Source organism: Humulus lupulus, chromosome 9, assembly GCF_963169125.1.
Source record: "Humulus lupulus chromosome 9, drHumLupu1.1, whole genome shotgun sequence".
NCBI classification, from domain to species: domain Eukaryota; kingdom Viridiplantae; phylum Streptophyta; class Magnoliopsida; order Rosales; family Cannabaceae; genus Humulus; species Humulus lupulus.
In genome coordinates this window covers 173,135,405-173,150,811 of record NC_084801.1, presented here as the reverse complement: position 1 = coordinate 173,150,811, position 15,407 = coordinate 173,135,405, and the positions used below count along the sequence as shown (strand labels likewise).

At 39.4% G+C, this 15,407-nt stretch overlaps 1 protein-coding gene across 1 annotated transcript in view; it reads right to left on the bottom strand.

Annotated features, from left to right (window-relative positions):
- Positions 1 to 12,648: 12,648 nt before the first annotated feature.
- Positions 12,649 to 15,407, bottom strand: part of LOC133802481 (protein NRT1/ PTR FAMILY 5.5-like) — a 36,047-nt gene continuing 33,288 nt past the window's right edge. The window contains exons 3-5 of the mRNA XM_062240795.1: positions 14,349 to 14,563; positions 13,778 to 14,241; positions 12,649 to 13,601 (exon numbers count right to left, since the gene is read on the bottom strand). Coding sequence (XP_062096779.1) covers positions 12,800 to 13,601; positions 13,778 to 14,241; positions 14,349 to 14,563 — 1,481 coding nt within the window. The 3' untranslated portion in view covers positions 12,649 to 12,799. The remainder of the gene's footprint in view (positions 13,602 to 13,777; positions 14,242 to 14,348; positions 14,564 to 15,407) is intronic.

Sequence of the window (15,407 nt, the reverse complement as noted above, 5' to 3'; positions counted from 1 at the left end):
CATGAATATATCTATGAATATGACCATTTGATTACCTGCTCCATGATTACATAACAGTGATATTGCATGCTGGAGTTGAGGCATGGTGTGAATGTTGGAAGAGCAGGGATTTTGACTGATCTATGAATGCCATGGGAATGTTTGTAGCACTGCAAGTGGTTTATGATTGTGGTGTGGTAAGATTTATCCCGTGGGGGAAAGCCCTTGATATGCTTACTGTGATTAATGGGTCAAGTTATTGACTGCAGATTGAAACAGCAGGTTCATATTCAGGGCAGATAATGAGGCCTGGTGGTGGTTATACAGGGGTTGGGAGTTACAGCCAGGGTATCAGTTCTTCGTCTGCATCTATGAATGTTCAGCAGACGCTTACAGATTTGCAATTAAGATTGCAGAGGCAGGAGGAGGAGATAAGGTATCTGAAGCAACAGCGAAGTCTGTTGGGGAGTACCTCTTCCTTTGCTATGCCAGGGGTGGCATCAGCTTTGGCTCAGCCTAGGGTTGAGAGTAGTCGGGAATTCCTCTGTGGAAGATTCCTGAAGTTTTATCCTCCAGTCTTCGAGGAAGGCCTAGATCCATTAAGAGCTGAGCAATGGATGGGCATGATCAGTTCCATTCTTGATAGTATGGGACTGATGGGTCACGATAGGGTGATCTGTGCTACATGTGTACTACAGGATGATGCCTGGACATGGTGGGAGGTAGTATCCCAGACACGAGACACAGCTGTGATGGACTAGAATGAATTTAGGCAGCTGTTTAATGAGAGGTATTATTGTGATGCAGCTAAGACTGCTAAGATAAATGAGTTTCTGAATCTTGTTCAGGGTAATGCACCAGTGACCGAGTATGTTACTAAATTTTATGGGTTGGCTGAGTTTTCCTTTGATATGGTGCCCACAGATATAGCTCGGAAGGAAAGGTTTATTCAGGGGTTGAATCCTGGAATAGCTCAGGGCATTAGAGTTGCCCCAGTGCATGAGTCTCTACCTATGCTCAAGTGGTAGTGAAGGCTCTTGCTGTTGAGAGCGCAGGACATCAAATTGGGCAGCAAAGTGCTGGAGAGCACGGAGCTCAGATAGTGGTATCTCCACTTATTGGAACAAGTAAGAAGAAAAGCTGGAAGCCTTACCCAGAATGCGCTCGGTGCAAGAAGCATCATTTGGGAAAATGCCGAGAAAAGGCATGTTTCGCATGTGGTATGGTTGGGCATATTGTGAAGAGGTGCCCTGTGTTAAAGGATGAGAAAAAGGGGATAGACAGCTCGATTCCAACTCGAGTGTTTATTCCAAAGCAGTCTGAGACCGAGACTAGTTCCTCGGGGGTGGCAGGTTAGTTTTCTAGTTTTGATTTCTAAGATATACTGTTTGATTTTGGTGCCATGTTGTCCTTTTGTTTGTTGCATATATGGAAGCATAAGGATGATACGATGATCACATGGTTATGTTGTGATGGAAATGAATTACGGTATAGGCAATTTAAGAGATGAGTTGGGTTATGAAAAGGACTCACCAGTGGTTTTCATGAGTTAGTTATGACTGGCTTTGGTTGATCCAAGGTATGGATTGGTTAAGTAATTGTGGAGAAATCTTGAATGGCAAGGAAAGTATAGTAATCCTTGGGCTTGAGAGCGGGAAGCCTTGTGTTAGTCGGTTTGGTATATGGTTCTTTATGTTTGTGATACTTGTAGTGAGAGCTAGAGTTTTGTGCAGGGAGATGCATGGAACTCTTAGCTAGCATAATGGATATCACTTGGATCGTACCAGTGGGATCATGATAGACTGGATTAGTCTGTGGGTTCGGAATGTGTTACCGGTGGTCTGCCAGGGCTTCTTTTTATGAAAAGAGACTAGAATGGTGATTGGATTAGTGCCAGAGATGGGATCAGATGTAAACACTATTTTGAGTGGCTCAGCAGAGTTATAAGAATTAAAGGTTTAGTTGTGGAGTAAGATGGAATCCCTTAAGGTGGATCTTGGATCTGGTTAGGACCAGTTAGAGATCAGAGAGAGGAAATTATATAAAGGATTGTGTTGGTATCAGATTAGAGCATTGCGAGTGCTGAATATGTCTTGGGAATTGGTTTAATGTTAAGTGTTTATGAATTAGATGAATAGTGCATTCGAAGGTTTATTTGAATGGGATTTGTGATTGTCTTGGACGATGATATTGTGGTATTTTCTCTGCGGAGAATTGCCAAGGATGAAGAGTGCCTTGGGGACAGGAGTGTCCATGGGTGGTAAAGATATTTCAGGTGCCTTGGGAAAGTGTTCTGGGTCTTTTATGGACCAGGATCAGTTGGTGGATTGTTATGACATCCCAGTAATAAAGAAAAGTAATTGCCTATGCAATATGTTGATTAAAGAATCTGACCAGAACTGGAGTAGTGTTTTTGGTGGGTCGGGTAGCCAGTTTATTGTTTGAGATTATTATCTCAAGGATGATAAGAAGGAAAGATTGAATGGAAAGCTTTAGCTGGATAAGCTAAGAGTTGTACAGTGACAGATATGAATTTACTGTGGTATAAGATATCGGATTTGGAATCTGATGAATATTGAGATTAATTGGGAGATTCTAGATGAATCTCATGTTATTCTTTTATTCGCTTCATTCAGGCATCATGGAAAGGTAACAGGATATGAAAGCTTTATAGTGATGGCCTGAGATGAAGAGAGATGTAATGAGACACGTGTAAAGTTCTTAGCCTGATAGTAGGTCAGGACAGAGTATCAGGAATCAGCAAGGCCATTACAACCTTTGGGTACTTTATAGTGGGAATAAGAGAGCATCACGATGAGTTTCGCGGTGGGATTCCCAGTTTGATGGATCAGCGTGAGTTGGTATTGGGTCATTGTGGACCAGTTTGTCCAAGTGATTTCATTTTATCAGTAAAGATAAGCAAATGGTACAGCTGATCGGTATTCGAATCTCTTTGTGAAAGAGATAGAGCGCCTTCATGAAACTCAAGGTCTATCTTATTAGATGAAGACTTTATTGTGACTTCCAAGTTTTGGAAGGGTTGGAAGGCCATGAGAATAGAGATAAAACTCAACACAGTTTATTACTCTCAGACTGATGGCAAATCAGAGAGAGAGGGTTATCCAATTATTATTGGAGGAACATCTTATAAGATGAATGAGGTAATATACATATCTGGATCTTGAGGTGGTTCAGAGGATTAATGAGATTGCTGGAGATTGAAGCTTGGTCGCTTATCTCCCAGAATAAATGGAAAAGTTTTATTGAATCGAAAAGCAGGAATGTGGAAGTCTAGGTAGGAGAATATATCTTCTTCAATGTATCACCATAGAAAGGGGTGAGGAAATTAAGACAAGTTAAGCCTTAGTTAATTTCGGCAGTTGAGTCCTGAATAGATCTGGATAAGTTGACTCTGAATCAGCTTTACTTTTGGCACTAGCAGTTGTATACAGTGAGTTATGTACTTCCATGCAGTGAACATGGGTTAAAGGAACTTATGGGTTGATTATGAGAATCTGAAGGTTAAGGTTAAGTATTCCGATAAGGAATAGCCAGTTCAGATTGTGACATAAGTAATAAGGTCCTATTGAAAAGAATGTACCTTGGGTTAAGGTAATGTTATAGAGGTAGTGAGGTTGAGGAAACAACCCGGAGAATTGAAAATTTGTGTCAAGTATGCGGAATTCTTGTTCCGAGCAGTTTGAGTAAATTTCGAGGACAAAATTTCTGTAAGGAGGGGATAGTTGTAATGCCCCAAATTTCCTAATAAGGTTTAGGACCTTGATTAAGAGGCTGGGAGGGCCATAATTGCTTTATTGTATTATTTAATGATAATATGCTTGTTTAGGTGTATTAAATATGCATGTGAACCCATTTGTGATGAATTGGGTGATTTTCATATTTTGACCATTTCGGGCATTTTTGGCATATATGTGAAATGGGCGTGGTGCTTTGTTATTATTTGGTTATGGCAGGGTTTCCCAGCACAAGACGATCCTAGGAGGTGAGCTAGTGGGAAAGTCACAACGGGATTTAAGCTTGACTTAGAGTAAGTCAAGGGATATTTAGAGCATTACCAAGTTATTGGGTAATGGGAATTAATATTTGGTGATAAATTGGGAGTTAGTAAGATCAGGGGGAAATTCTAGAGGTTTTGACTATTTTGTCCCCGGGGGTATTTTCGGGACCCCGAGCATTAGGATTTGGGTTGAGGCTACTTAAGCTTGAAGTAACCTTTTAAAAGAATAAAAAGAACGTTCTATACGTTCTCTCTTCCTCTAAGTTCCACTTTCGTCTCCCGATCGCATTTTCGAAGGAAACTTGAGTTCTAGGACTCGGATTCAAGCGAGGATCGAGGCATAGCGATCCTAGGAAAGATTAGAAGCTTATTAGTCGAAGGATTTAGTTGGAAACAACTCAATTGGAGGTAATTCAAGTTTTAAGTTCTAAGTTTTTAAAAATTTTAAGCTTGAATTGGATTTTGTGTTCTGATGTGTTTTTGGGTGATTTGAGATTTGGGTTTTATGGGTTTTGGATCATGGGGATGTTTGGGAACTTTGATTTTTGAGTTTGGAGATGTTTGGATATGTTTATGAAAGGATTTTAGATGAAGAAATGGAGGATTTTTGGCTGGGTTCGAGGTTGAGTCGCGACTCTGTTCTTGGGCACTGCGGCTCAAGCTTGAAGAAGCTGCTAGTTTGGTGCTGATGGGCTATTTGAGCTGCGGCTCTATGGGGTAGAGCTGAAGCTCTAATTGCTGTCAGAGAGGATTTTTGGGCCTGACTTGAGTGGGGCTACAGCTCTAATGGTTGAGGCCGCGGCTCAAAAGAGGAAAAGTGACCAAAATGGGTTTTTAGTCATGGGAACTCAAACCTTAGGCCTCGGGATCATTCCTACTACCTGGATTAGTGGCGTTTGATGTCTCGGAGGCTAGGTCTTGGTTCCGGGATTGGTTTTAGAACTTGAACTCATTGGATTACCATTTGTGGTTGTGACTAGGTTATCACTAGAGGCTTGGAATCAGGATCGTGCTTGTTGCTCGTTTGTTGGTAACCTGTGCTTGGACCAAAGGTAAGAAAAATGCACCCTGTGTTTATGTGACATGCATGGGTATTCTTGATGCATGTTGGATCATTATTAAACGTGACATGCATGGCTGTTATTGATGCATGTTGGATTGTTAAATATGATGCATGTGATGCACGAGAAACATGTGATTAGGACATGCTTTGTGTACTGAGTATGATATCGTTCAGAGCTTGAGCCTCTGTGTTTGTGCATGGTCCTAATTGTACTAGTACCTGTTAAGTAAGCATGCTGAATACCTTGTTTATGGATATTGGACATGTGATATATGTTTGGTGGCATGGCTTACTTGTGTATGGCACTGACTTATTAGTCAGAATCGGCAATGGTGTCAGATTCGTCTGTGAGGCTGTGACTTATTAGTTAAGTTCACAACGGGTTGAACACTGGTCGTGTTTCACTGACCTGAGGGCCATAAACGGCATAAGCGTCGAGGACGCAGGGCCGAATGAAGATTAGATCTAATCGATATCAGCATTGAATGGCTCTATGGCATTAATGCTGGACCGACCCTAAAGTCGATGAACATGCATTGAATGGCTCTATGGCATTAATGCTGGACCGACCCTAAAGTCGATAAACATATAAGCGCTTGAATAGTCTAAGACTAGCACTCAGAGCCAGGGCATAGGGCCCCGGTGACTGTTTGTCACATGGCTAGGGAACGCTGTTCCATAGTTACGACTCTAGAGTCGGGAGGAAGGTTATGTTGGTGGCCAATCACCATGCACCTATCCTGTTGATGCTAGTGAGATGATCACTCGTTTGTTAAGTCCTGGTGATCGTATCATCACATGGCTAAAGGGTGCTGTCCCCACATTTGTGACTTTTGTGATAATCACCTATTTGTTTGGACTGTTGGTCCTGAATAATCAATACAATTACTGTTGATATTATATCATGTTATATTATGTTTTCTTGCTGGGCTTCGGCTCACGGGTGCTATGTGGTGCAGGTAAAGGCAAAAGAAAGCTGGACCATCCTTGAGTTGGAGAGCTTAGGTGATAACGTTTACATATGCAGCTGCTCGTCCGCCACGGTCGAGGTTTAAGGAGGAACTAGGGTTAAACCCTGTTTTGCCGCTTAGATCGGCATGTTGTAAATAGTTTTCTGTAATAGACTCTGAAATTATATTTTTGGGATCCCAACGTATATATTAAACATTCTAGTGAAACGTTACATCTTAACCAAAAATTTTAATCCCTAAACTGCTAATCATACTTAGTTACACGATTTTGGCCAAAAGACTCGATTAGCGAGTTTAGCACTGTTTACAAGGCACACCGTAATGGTCCCTGGAGTTGGGACGTTACATTTATGATTTTAAACATATCCTAAGGTCAAATGACCTAAATGCCCCCAAACCTATTTATTTCCTTTGTAAGCCACCAAGGGCAAAATTGTCCTTTCCCGTCTAACTCTTTAATTATAATTAACATCCTCCAATTCTTGTTATTCCCAATATTCTCAAATAATTAATAAATCATATCTCATTACCCTTTTAATTCCTAGTAATGTAATAATTTTCAAATTACCCCGAGACTCACCGCAAACCTGAAAATTACTCCCGTTATGAACAAACCGCTAACTTACATTCAAAGATCGTCTCATGCCGAATAGGTCGAACAAATCCACATTATAATGTGACCTCATTCATAATTCACCAACATGCATGAAAATATACAAATATGCCTTCAACGGACCAAATTACCAAAATTCCCTTATAATGAAAAGTGGACCCATATGCATGCATTTATCATCATATAATAATATAACTCACATAATCATGCATATAATCATTTAATGGCATAATAAATCAATTATGGCTCTCCCGGCCTCCTAATCAAGGTCCTAAGCCATATTAGGAAATTTGAGTCATTACACTACCGGCTGAGTCCGCGACCCTTTTCTCTGCCCTTCGACCTTCTAAGGGCTCCTGCTCCAATTCGATGACCGGGGAAGAAGCGGGCACGGACGAAATGGTTTCAGTACGCACCGTAGGTAACCTCCAGGTTCAGCCTCAAATCCTCAAGGATTAGCTCGAGCACTTTCTTCTTGGGCTGGCCCTTGCCGTTCCTCTTCGCTAAAGCCTTGGCAACGGGCACCCTGGCCTCAATCATCTCCATAATTTTTGCCACGGGGTTAGACATGTCTAGGTCTCCTGAAATATCAGAGAAATTAATCAGCAAAGTATATGAAGGGGGCGGGAGTCAAAACTTAAAGCAAATAAAAAGGTCTAAAGTCCTAAAGAACGAACCCTTATCTAAAGAACGGGCATGCCTCAACTCCCCTAATGCAAAGGAATGAATGTGATCCCCTATGTCGTCCAGGTTCAGAAAAGTATCGTACTATGGGAACCAGCACGAGTACATGAGGGTTAGCGTATCTAGAACAATGGGGCATGGAAGCCCCACTTCTCTGACGACCTCGATCAGGTAGTCTCGGTACATTTGCCTATCCTTAACTAAGTCCTCAAAGTGAGGAGCATAAATTAAAAGAAAACGCGAATTACCTTTCCCCAAGACGCTGGCTCGGGGAGCCCTAGTATTCGGTTGAGCCCCCTCGATGAGGGCGTCCAGCTCCTTGGATGCGACTCTCTCTGCTTGACGGGCTTGCTTCTTTTTCTTCCTCTCCACGTCTTCCTGGGCTGCGACCTCTACAGCCTCGATGTGGACGAGGGCCAACTCCTCCCTCACGGTGGGGTCCCTCTTGCACTGCAGCCCCCGGAGGCTAGGGGCATCTATCGTCTGGTTGGTGACGAGCATCCCAACCAGATGAAGATTTTATGTGGTCATAAAGCCCCCCATGTCCAGCTCCTCCATGCTCAGGGTGGCGTTGTACTTCTTCCAGTCCAGGATCGATTTGGTGAGGAGAGTCTGGGCGTACAATCCTGTTTCCTAGAAATGTGAGTGGGAGACAGACAAAACAAAAGAAAAACCAAAAGATTCAAGGGGGAAAACAACTTACCCATGCGCTGGAAGTTCAACACCAACGTGGGGTTCTTCTCTAGGAGGAACCCGGATGTCATGAACCAATAGTGTCTAACATCCAGGGGTGCTTCCAAGTGCTATAGGGAGCCGGTTAGTTACCGCGCAACTTCAATTTGTAGAATCTGTCTCAGGTTTTGTCTTTGACATTAAGCTGCGGCTCTAGCTTGTAAAATTACAACACCTCTGTAGGGGTGGGTGCCAAGATTTCCTTAGACGCACAGAAGAAGCACCACCTCGTGAGCAGCTTGTACTCCTGGGGCAGGCGTTGGAATGGCGAGATTTCCATTAACTTTAAGAATCGCACGAAGTAGTTATGAAGCGGGAGCGTAGCTCTCGCACTTATGTGGCCTACACTCCAGGCCCTTTACTCACCCACGCTGGTGTGGGCCTTATCTTTCTTCCTAGCCAGCCGGTTGAAGAAGAGTCCGAGAGTTGTATCTACTCTCAAACACTTCTCCAATGTGTCCAACATTCGATAGTTCCAGAACTCATTTTTCTCCCCATCCATCTCACATGTGTTGCCAGTAGGAGGCTGGCGCCCTTCCAGGATGATGGGGCACGATTGCACGAAGTCTTCCGGGTGAAAAGTGACGCTGCGGCTCATGATCAGGGATCTGGAGACAATAAAGGAAACAAAAAAACCAAGCAAACAACACCAAAACCCAAGAAAAATTGTTAAGGTACGGGGTTTTCTCCTAAAACTGCTTGGAGAAGTCCCCTCTAGACCCCGATCCAGGATCAATGGAGATCCCAAGAGCCTTGGTCGGGTACTAGGAGTGAAAGGTTTTTCTCTAATGTGTCTGAATCAATCTCAGAAAGCCCTAAGTGATCTGGGACAATTCTACTAGAGATATTACATAGACACTCTATACTATAGACCTACACCGTTCTACTTAGAACCACCCTACACGGTGGTCCCAACTCTGACAGTCCTATGGTCGCAGAGGTAATACTTCAAAACAAAAAATAAAAGGAAATAAACAGAGGCAAAAGCCCAGAGAGCTTATTGTGAGGCATTGGGCATGAAAGTCGTAGAGTCTTCGGCGATAGGACTGGCAAGATTTCGCCCTTGAATTGACGAAGGCGATACAAGAGTTCATCTACTGGTTGGACCGAGATCAGACCTTCTGATGATCGTGACGAAAAAGGCTGAGTCATAAAGACACAAGAATGGAGAGAAAGCAGTCGTCGAAAAATTTCGTCGGCAAACTCGGACATAAAAAGCTCTCGTTTAGCTCCAATTGTTATAATGTGTAAAGTTGTGAATGAAACTCTAAGGATATTCATAGGGCTAAAACCCACTGCTTTATCCAACGATTCATAATGATTTTCCTCATCTAACGATCCCAGAAAACACAGAGGCTATAATTAGCCCCCATCAAGTACCAAATCATGGATTTGCCAACTCACGATCCACGCCCACCTGATCCAATGGTCCACATTAAGAAATTTTAAAGAATATCCCCATCCAACGGCCCCATATGGTCTAGAGGCATTAAAAAGCCCACTTGAGTACCCTATCAACATCTTTCATGCAAACAGAATGCTTCAGAACTCACGCTGACATCCATCAGTTACTGTGACAATCAAAAGATTATTTCCCAATCCGCAAGGCGCGAGTGGTATAGACGCACCAGTTACTGAGGGACATCTATTTAAAACGTGGTGAATTTGAAAGAATAGGGATCAACCAAATGGCCCCAAAGTAAATGAACCCACCTTCTGGGAAACAAACCAGGCTATTGGGATTTGATCAAGGACACTGATGCAAACCTCCTCCATGCAAGATTAATCGAGTGGCCCCCATGAAAACAAACCCATCTTCTGGGAAACAAACCAGGATATTAGGATTTGATCCGGGAGAATGAAGCAAGTCTCCACTTTGCAGACATAGACGAAGACTTGGGGGGTAAATGTTATCCTTGTTTTCCCCCCGGACACGTGACATGACACAATGGATCGATGGGTCTCTCAAAGAGATCAAAGGCCTAAGCCCACTGGATGGGGAAGAAGAAATTCCTATTGGCCCAATCGTCAGTAAGCCCAACATTGTTCGATGGGCACCACCATAATGAGGGAATCGGGAGCAAGATGCGGACCTAATTCATCTTCCCGGTCTCATCCTAATGGCATCATCCGAGATATGAGTAAGGGTGGCAGGCCCAACAGTCTGAGAATACACCCTTGTCAAGAATGAACCCGAGCTCTAGTAAACGAACCAGGGTCACCAGTGAATGGACCGGGACATTTGTAAATGAACCCGGACCAGGCTTCCGGTTAGGGCAAGAATGAATTTCCCTGACACTGACACATTCTTAAGAAACGCGGAGTTTGGTCTCCTCAACTAACTTGCAGAATAAGTTACATATGGAATGTACATTGTTATTGGGAAACAGTACTCCACTACCCTGACAGATCCTGTCCCCATGATCTCCTTAGAAGCCCACGCGGACCAGTCTGAGGCTGCGTACTGTTGTCAGCTGTAAAACTTGGTTATGCTCAAGCCGGCCCAATGGGCCCTAATTAATGTATATTATTTAGCAAAATCTTTTGTATTAAGCCTCCATTAGCGAGCCAACCATGACTACATTCCTATTGGGCCGGGATTAGTCCGGCCCACGCCCATTGCACCCAACTGCCTATAAATAGGACCAGTTGTGTGCTGTAGAGGGGATCCTAGATTTTCTCTTGTAAGTAATTACTCTGCTCAAACTTGCAGAAAACTTCATTGTCAAAAGCTCTCTAAGCTCTAATACAACTGACTCATGGACTAAAGCTCATTAACACTCCAACCACGTAAAAATCTTGTGTGATTATCATTAAATCATTTCTTTTAGTTCTCTTATCTCTCATAATCCTAGTTTACCACTCGGTAAACAATTTTAACAATAGATAATAAGTTTGCATCTCCATTAAGATGCTCTTAATTAGGGTGGTAATTTGGGTCACGACACAATGACATGACACGAAAATAAATGGGTTTAAGTGACACATTTAATAATCATATTCGTGTCGTGTGTTATAATCGTGTTATTGTGTCTTGTCGTATTGACCCGTTTTATAATCGTGTCGAGTTCATGTTCATGTTTTTGACATGTTTAATAATCATGCCGTGTCATAATCGTGTCGACACGAATCTGACACGTTTACACGAATTGCCAGCCAGCAGTCTTAATGATATATAAACAATAAGTTCTACAACAAATACAATATGAGAATTCCAATTTTAACTAAATGGGATGAAGATAAACATTTTTTAAATATTATCCAATATATATTGTTCTATGAGGAGCGTTCAATTGTTCAAACCTGTTGTGAAATGAAAAATGATATATCATATTTTATCATAGTTAATGGTGAAATCTCATTTTTTACTGTAATTAGTTTTGATGAATGGTTTTACATTCGCCACATAAACCAAAGAATTATATGTGTGTACTATTGATTAGCTTACAATATAACTATTTTTTTATTTATATTTTGGAGTTGAATTGAAATTGATAAGAAGGAGAACTCATGGTATGGTTGGTATGGTTTGGTGTGGTTTTTAAGGACTGGTATTAATTTCTAAAATTTTAAATTTCAAGTAGTGGTTGTTTCGTACTTGACTTGGACATTTTAGTCACCATGGAATTGTATTTTATGATTGGGGTTTTTTCATTAGTTTACAAATGTTTCATGTGAGAATAGAACTCGTCAGGTTTGCAAAAAAAAAAAAAAATTATAGTTTACATGAGAGAAAATATTATATTCTGATTAACTTGCACTATTATATAATCACCCAAATATATTAAATATACAAACCTCATTTTACATTTTTTTTTCAACATTTTATTATAATTATTGCACAAAATGTAGTATGTTAGCTTCATTTCCACACGTTTTCATCCTCTAACGTCACTTCTTCGTGTTGGTAAAACACATTTTATATCACAATATGCCAATAATGCAATATATTGAAGCCAATGAAAATTAAACCTCTATCTTTTGAGTACCAATAAAAGTGGTAAATAGTCTGAAAACAACTTATATTAAATAAATCATGTAAAAGTTAGAGCTAAACTAACTTTTCTAAAAAGCTAATTTTTCAAAAATTCTATAATAAATGTGTTTTTTTAATTTATTATATATTACTTAAAATAAAAATATTTAAACCAAATAATACTTAAATCATAAATATTTTTTTATTTTTTATAAATATATTTTTATAATTTTATATTTATTACATATTTAAATTTTTTTTTATTTTAGTAATTTTATATTAACAAACCACTTTAATTATAGAGTTGATTATATATTATAATATTATTTTTGCATCTCTTCGTAATTAATTATAATTTATAAGTTGGGTGTCCATCTTTTTGAAATTGTATCACCTAAGTCTAAGAATAATATTTATCAATTAATAATTGTCCAATCTTTCTAAATTATTTCTGTTGGGTCTCCCAAATAATATTTTTTTTATATTTTTCTTTTAAAATTCATCATAAAATAATACAAAACAAAAAAGGTACATCAATCTTAATATCATATAATGCAAAACAATATATATAATACTTTCATAGAATAATACAATACATTGTAATACATTATAACATACCAAACTAACAAACCAATTAAAGTTGATTACATGCAGCAAGGGTATGAATACCCCTATATTATTGATGGTGTAATTATTTATAGCAACTAAACTGTAACACCGATAAAACCCTCCAACAATGATCGATGTGGTCTAATTAATTAATCTAACTCTCTTCTCTCACTTCTGATCTCAAACTAGTAAAATAGTATAAGATGGTGTAGTAAATAAGATTGGATATACTCAATCCAGCCAATACGAAGAAATACTTATCCAACCGACTCATGTTGATGTCTTCTACAAACCAACTAGTATGAACGATTCCAAGCAAAAAAGTCAACAAAACATTACCTATTGATCCTAAGCCAATAACGCCCTTAGAAAAAACACCCATAATACGACTAAAAGAAGTAGAGGAATGACCAATATTAAAGAACAGATCAATGCCTTCGTCTAAAATCCCGTCCAAGCCCCCAAGGAGAAAGTATTGTGGGAGCAACCAAAACATGCTCATGGGAATTATCCCTTCATCATCAGAACCAGATTTATGGTACCTGTCCAATCTGGCCATCTCCACGCCAGCAGCAACAAAACAACACTGTATTGCAAACATCATGGAGCAAGCTATTCCAACACAGCCAGCGTATTTCGACGTGACCCAATTATTTTCCTTTAGTTTTTGCATTATTTTATAATAAAATTTGCCGAGCAGTGATTTGGAGAGTCTGTACCATAAATAAAGCACAAGATGAGGGACTTTGTAGTGTCCAACCATTGTATCCATGGTGTATGCTTGTTCAATAAAGTAAGTGTCTCCCACTGAAGATACAATACCCAACATGAAGAAGGCCATACAAAAGGGGATTCTGCATATGGCATTTTTAGTTTCTAGAATATCTTGGATCATCCTATTCCTTTGTCCCTCATCAACATTATTTGGTAAATTAGTTATGGCTTTATCTAGGCACCTGCATGCGCACAATTTTATGTTATTAAATATATATATTAATAAAGAAATAACAATGCTGTAGTTGTAATTCACTTTTGTTGTTTTCTAAACAATTAAAAAATCATGTATTTTTTTTTTTAAAAGTGGAAAATGTGCAAGTGTACACATATATGAGATGAAGATGGAATCTCATACCTGAGGCGATGACCATAACGTGGAACCTGGTTGTGGTTGGGCTCAGTGGATGTTAAAGCGGCTACAATGACCTTACGCATAGCAGTTAGGAAGCTTCCTGCTGGAGCATTGCGTCTCTGGTAAGAACTTATGCCAGTCCGGAAGATCAAGGCGGCCACCAACATACACATAGCTGCCACTCCAAATTGAAGAGCCCACTGCGGTATGTTAGAAAGCGCAAGCGCTCCAACCAAATGAAACAGTATCAAAGCAAGTATTTTTAAGAAGCCAACCAATTTAGATGGTCTTGGGTCCTCTTCTTCAGTTTTAAGTTCTTTTACTGAGTATAATCGATGAAATGCAGTGCCCACAAGTAATTGAGGTACTGCTAAGAAGAACGAGAACTTGTATCTTGTTTTAACTTGGCACGACTCCTCATCGTTCATGCAAGTCCCTAATGCTGATATTGATAAAAAACCCAATCCCTGAACCCCAATATATAAAATACATACTCTATAATCAATTTATTATATATATATATATTTATATAATGTATCAAATATACAATATGATTTAAAATTGAAAAACTTACACTAGCATACAAAAGCGTCGAGAGAAAAGCCATCCAATGATTACCCATGAAAGAATCCACGATATGTTGCATATACACAGCAAATATATTGACGACACCCCAAAATATATTGAGACATGCGGCAGCAGTCTTGTAATTAAGCTGCCACACTCTTACCAAGAATGTTATCATCAACCACATACTATACACAGCAAGTATGTCGGTCCATGTCAAACCTACAATATTTGAAAAAAAAAATAGCTATAACAAAATTGTGTAGAAGTTGTATTAGCTTATAAAATTGTGTTGTTAAACCATGCATAATGAACATAGCATCCAGACTTGAACACCACAATATGGGGGAAAACGTAATTACATTATTAGAACAAAAGTAATTAGACCGAGATTGAACTATTTAATTGACCAAAATGCACACCAAATACATACTCTTTATTTTACTAACACTCACTCTTACTACTCTTCACTCTTCACACACATTCTTTTAGACACATTTATAGCTCACTTACTTATAGACTCACACTCTTTAGAACACATTGTATACTCACTTTGGACACACTACACAAAGGTGTAGAGTCCCAGAATTTTACTTAGCTAATTAGATAGTAGTAGTAGTTATAGTATGTTAGTTACTGTGGATTTTGGTTCAAGCCGAGACTTAGTTAAACACTCGTAGAAACACTTATAGATTTTATAAGTTTAACCTATAGTTTAAGAATATTAATTATAATATAAGGTTTAATTAATATAGCTGATTATAAAAATGGCATTTATTATATTATAAGGTTTATATAGAACTAATAAGATCATGACACTTGTTATGTGCATGTTTATTAAGGAATTAAGTATTTTTTATGAATAGTTTTATAAAAGAAATATTTTAAAAACTCCTGGACCTGTCAGCAGCTTTAAAACTGTTTTATGACTTAGTCAAAGTTGTTTATCCAATTCAAATTAAGCTGAAAAAGTACAATTACGTGTCCAATATTTCTGCGTATGCCGATATATCGCAACTATAGGGGCGATATATCGCCACACAGGGAATACGAATAACATGTCAAC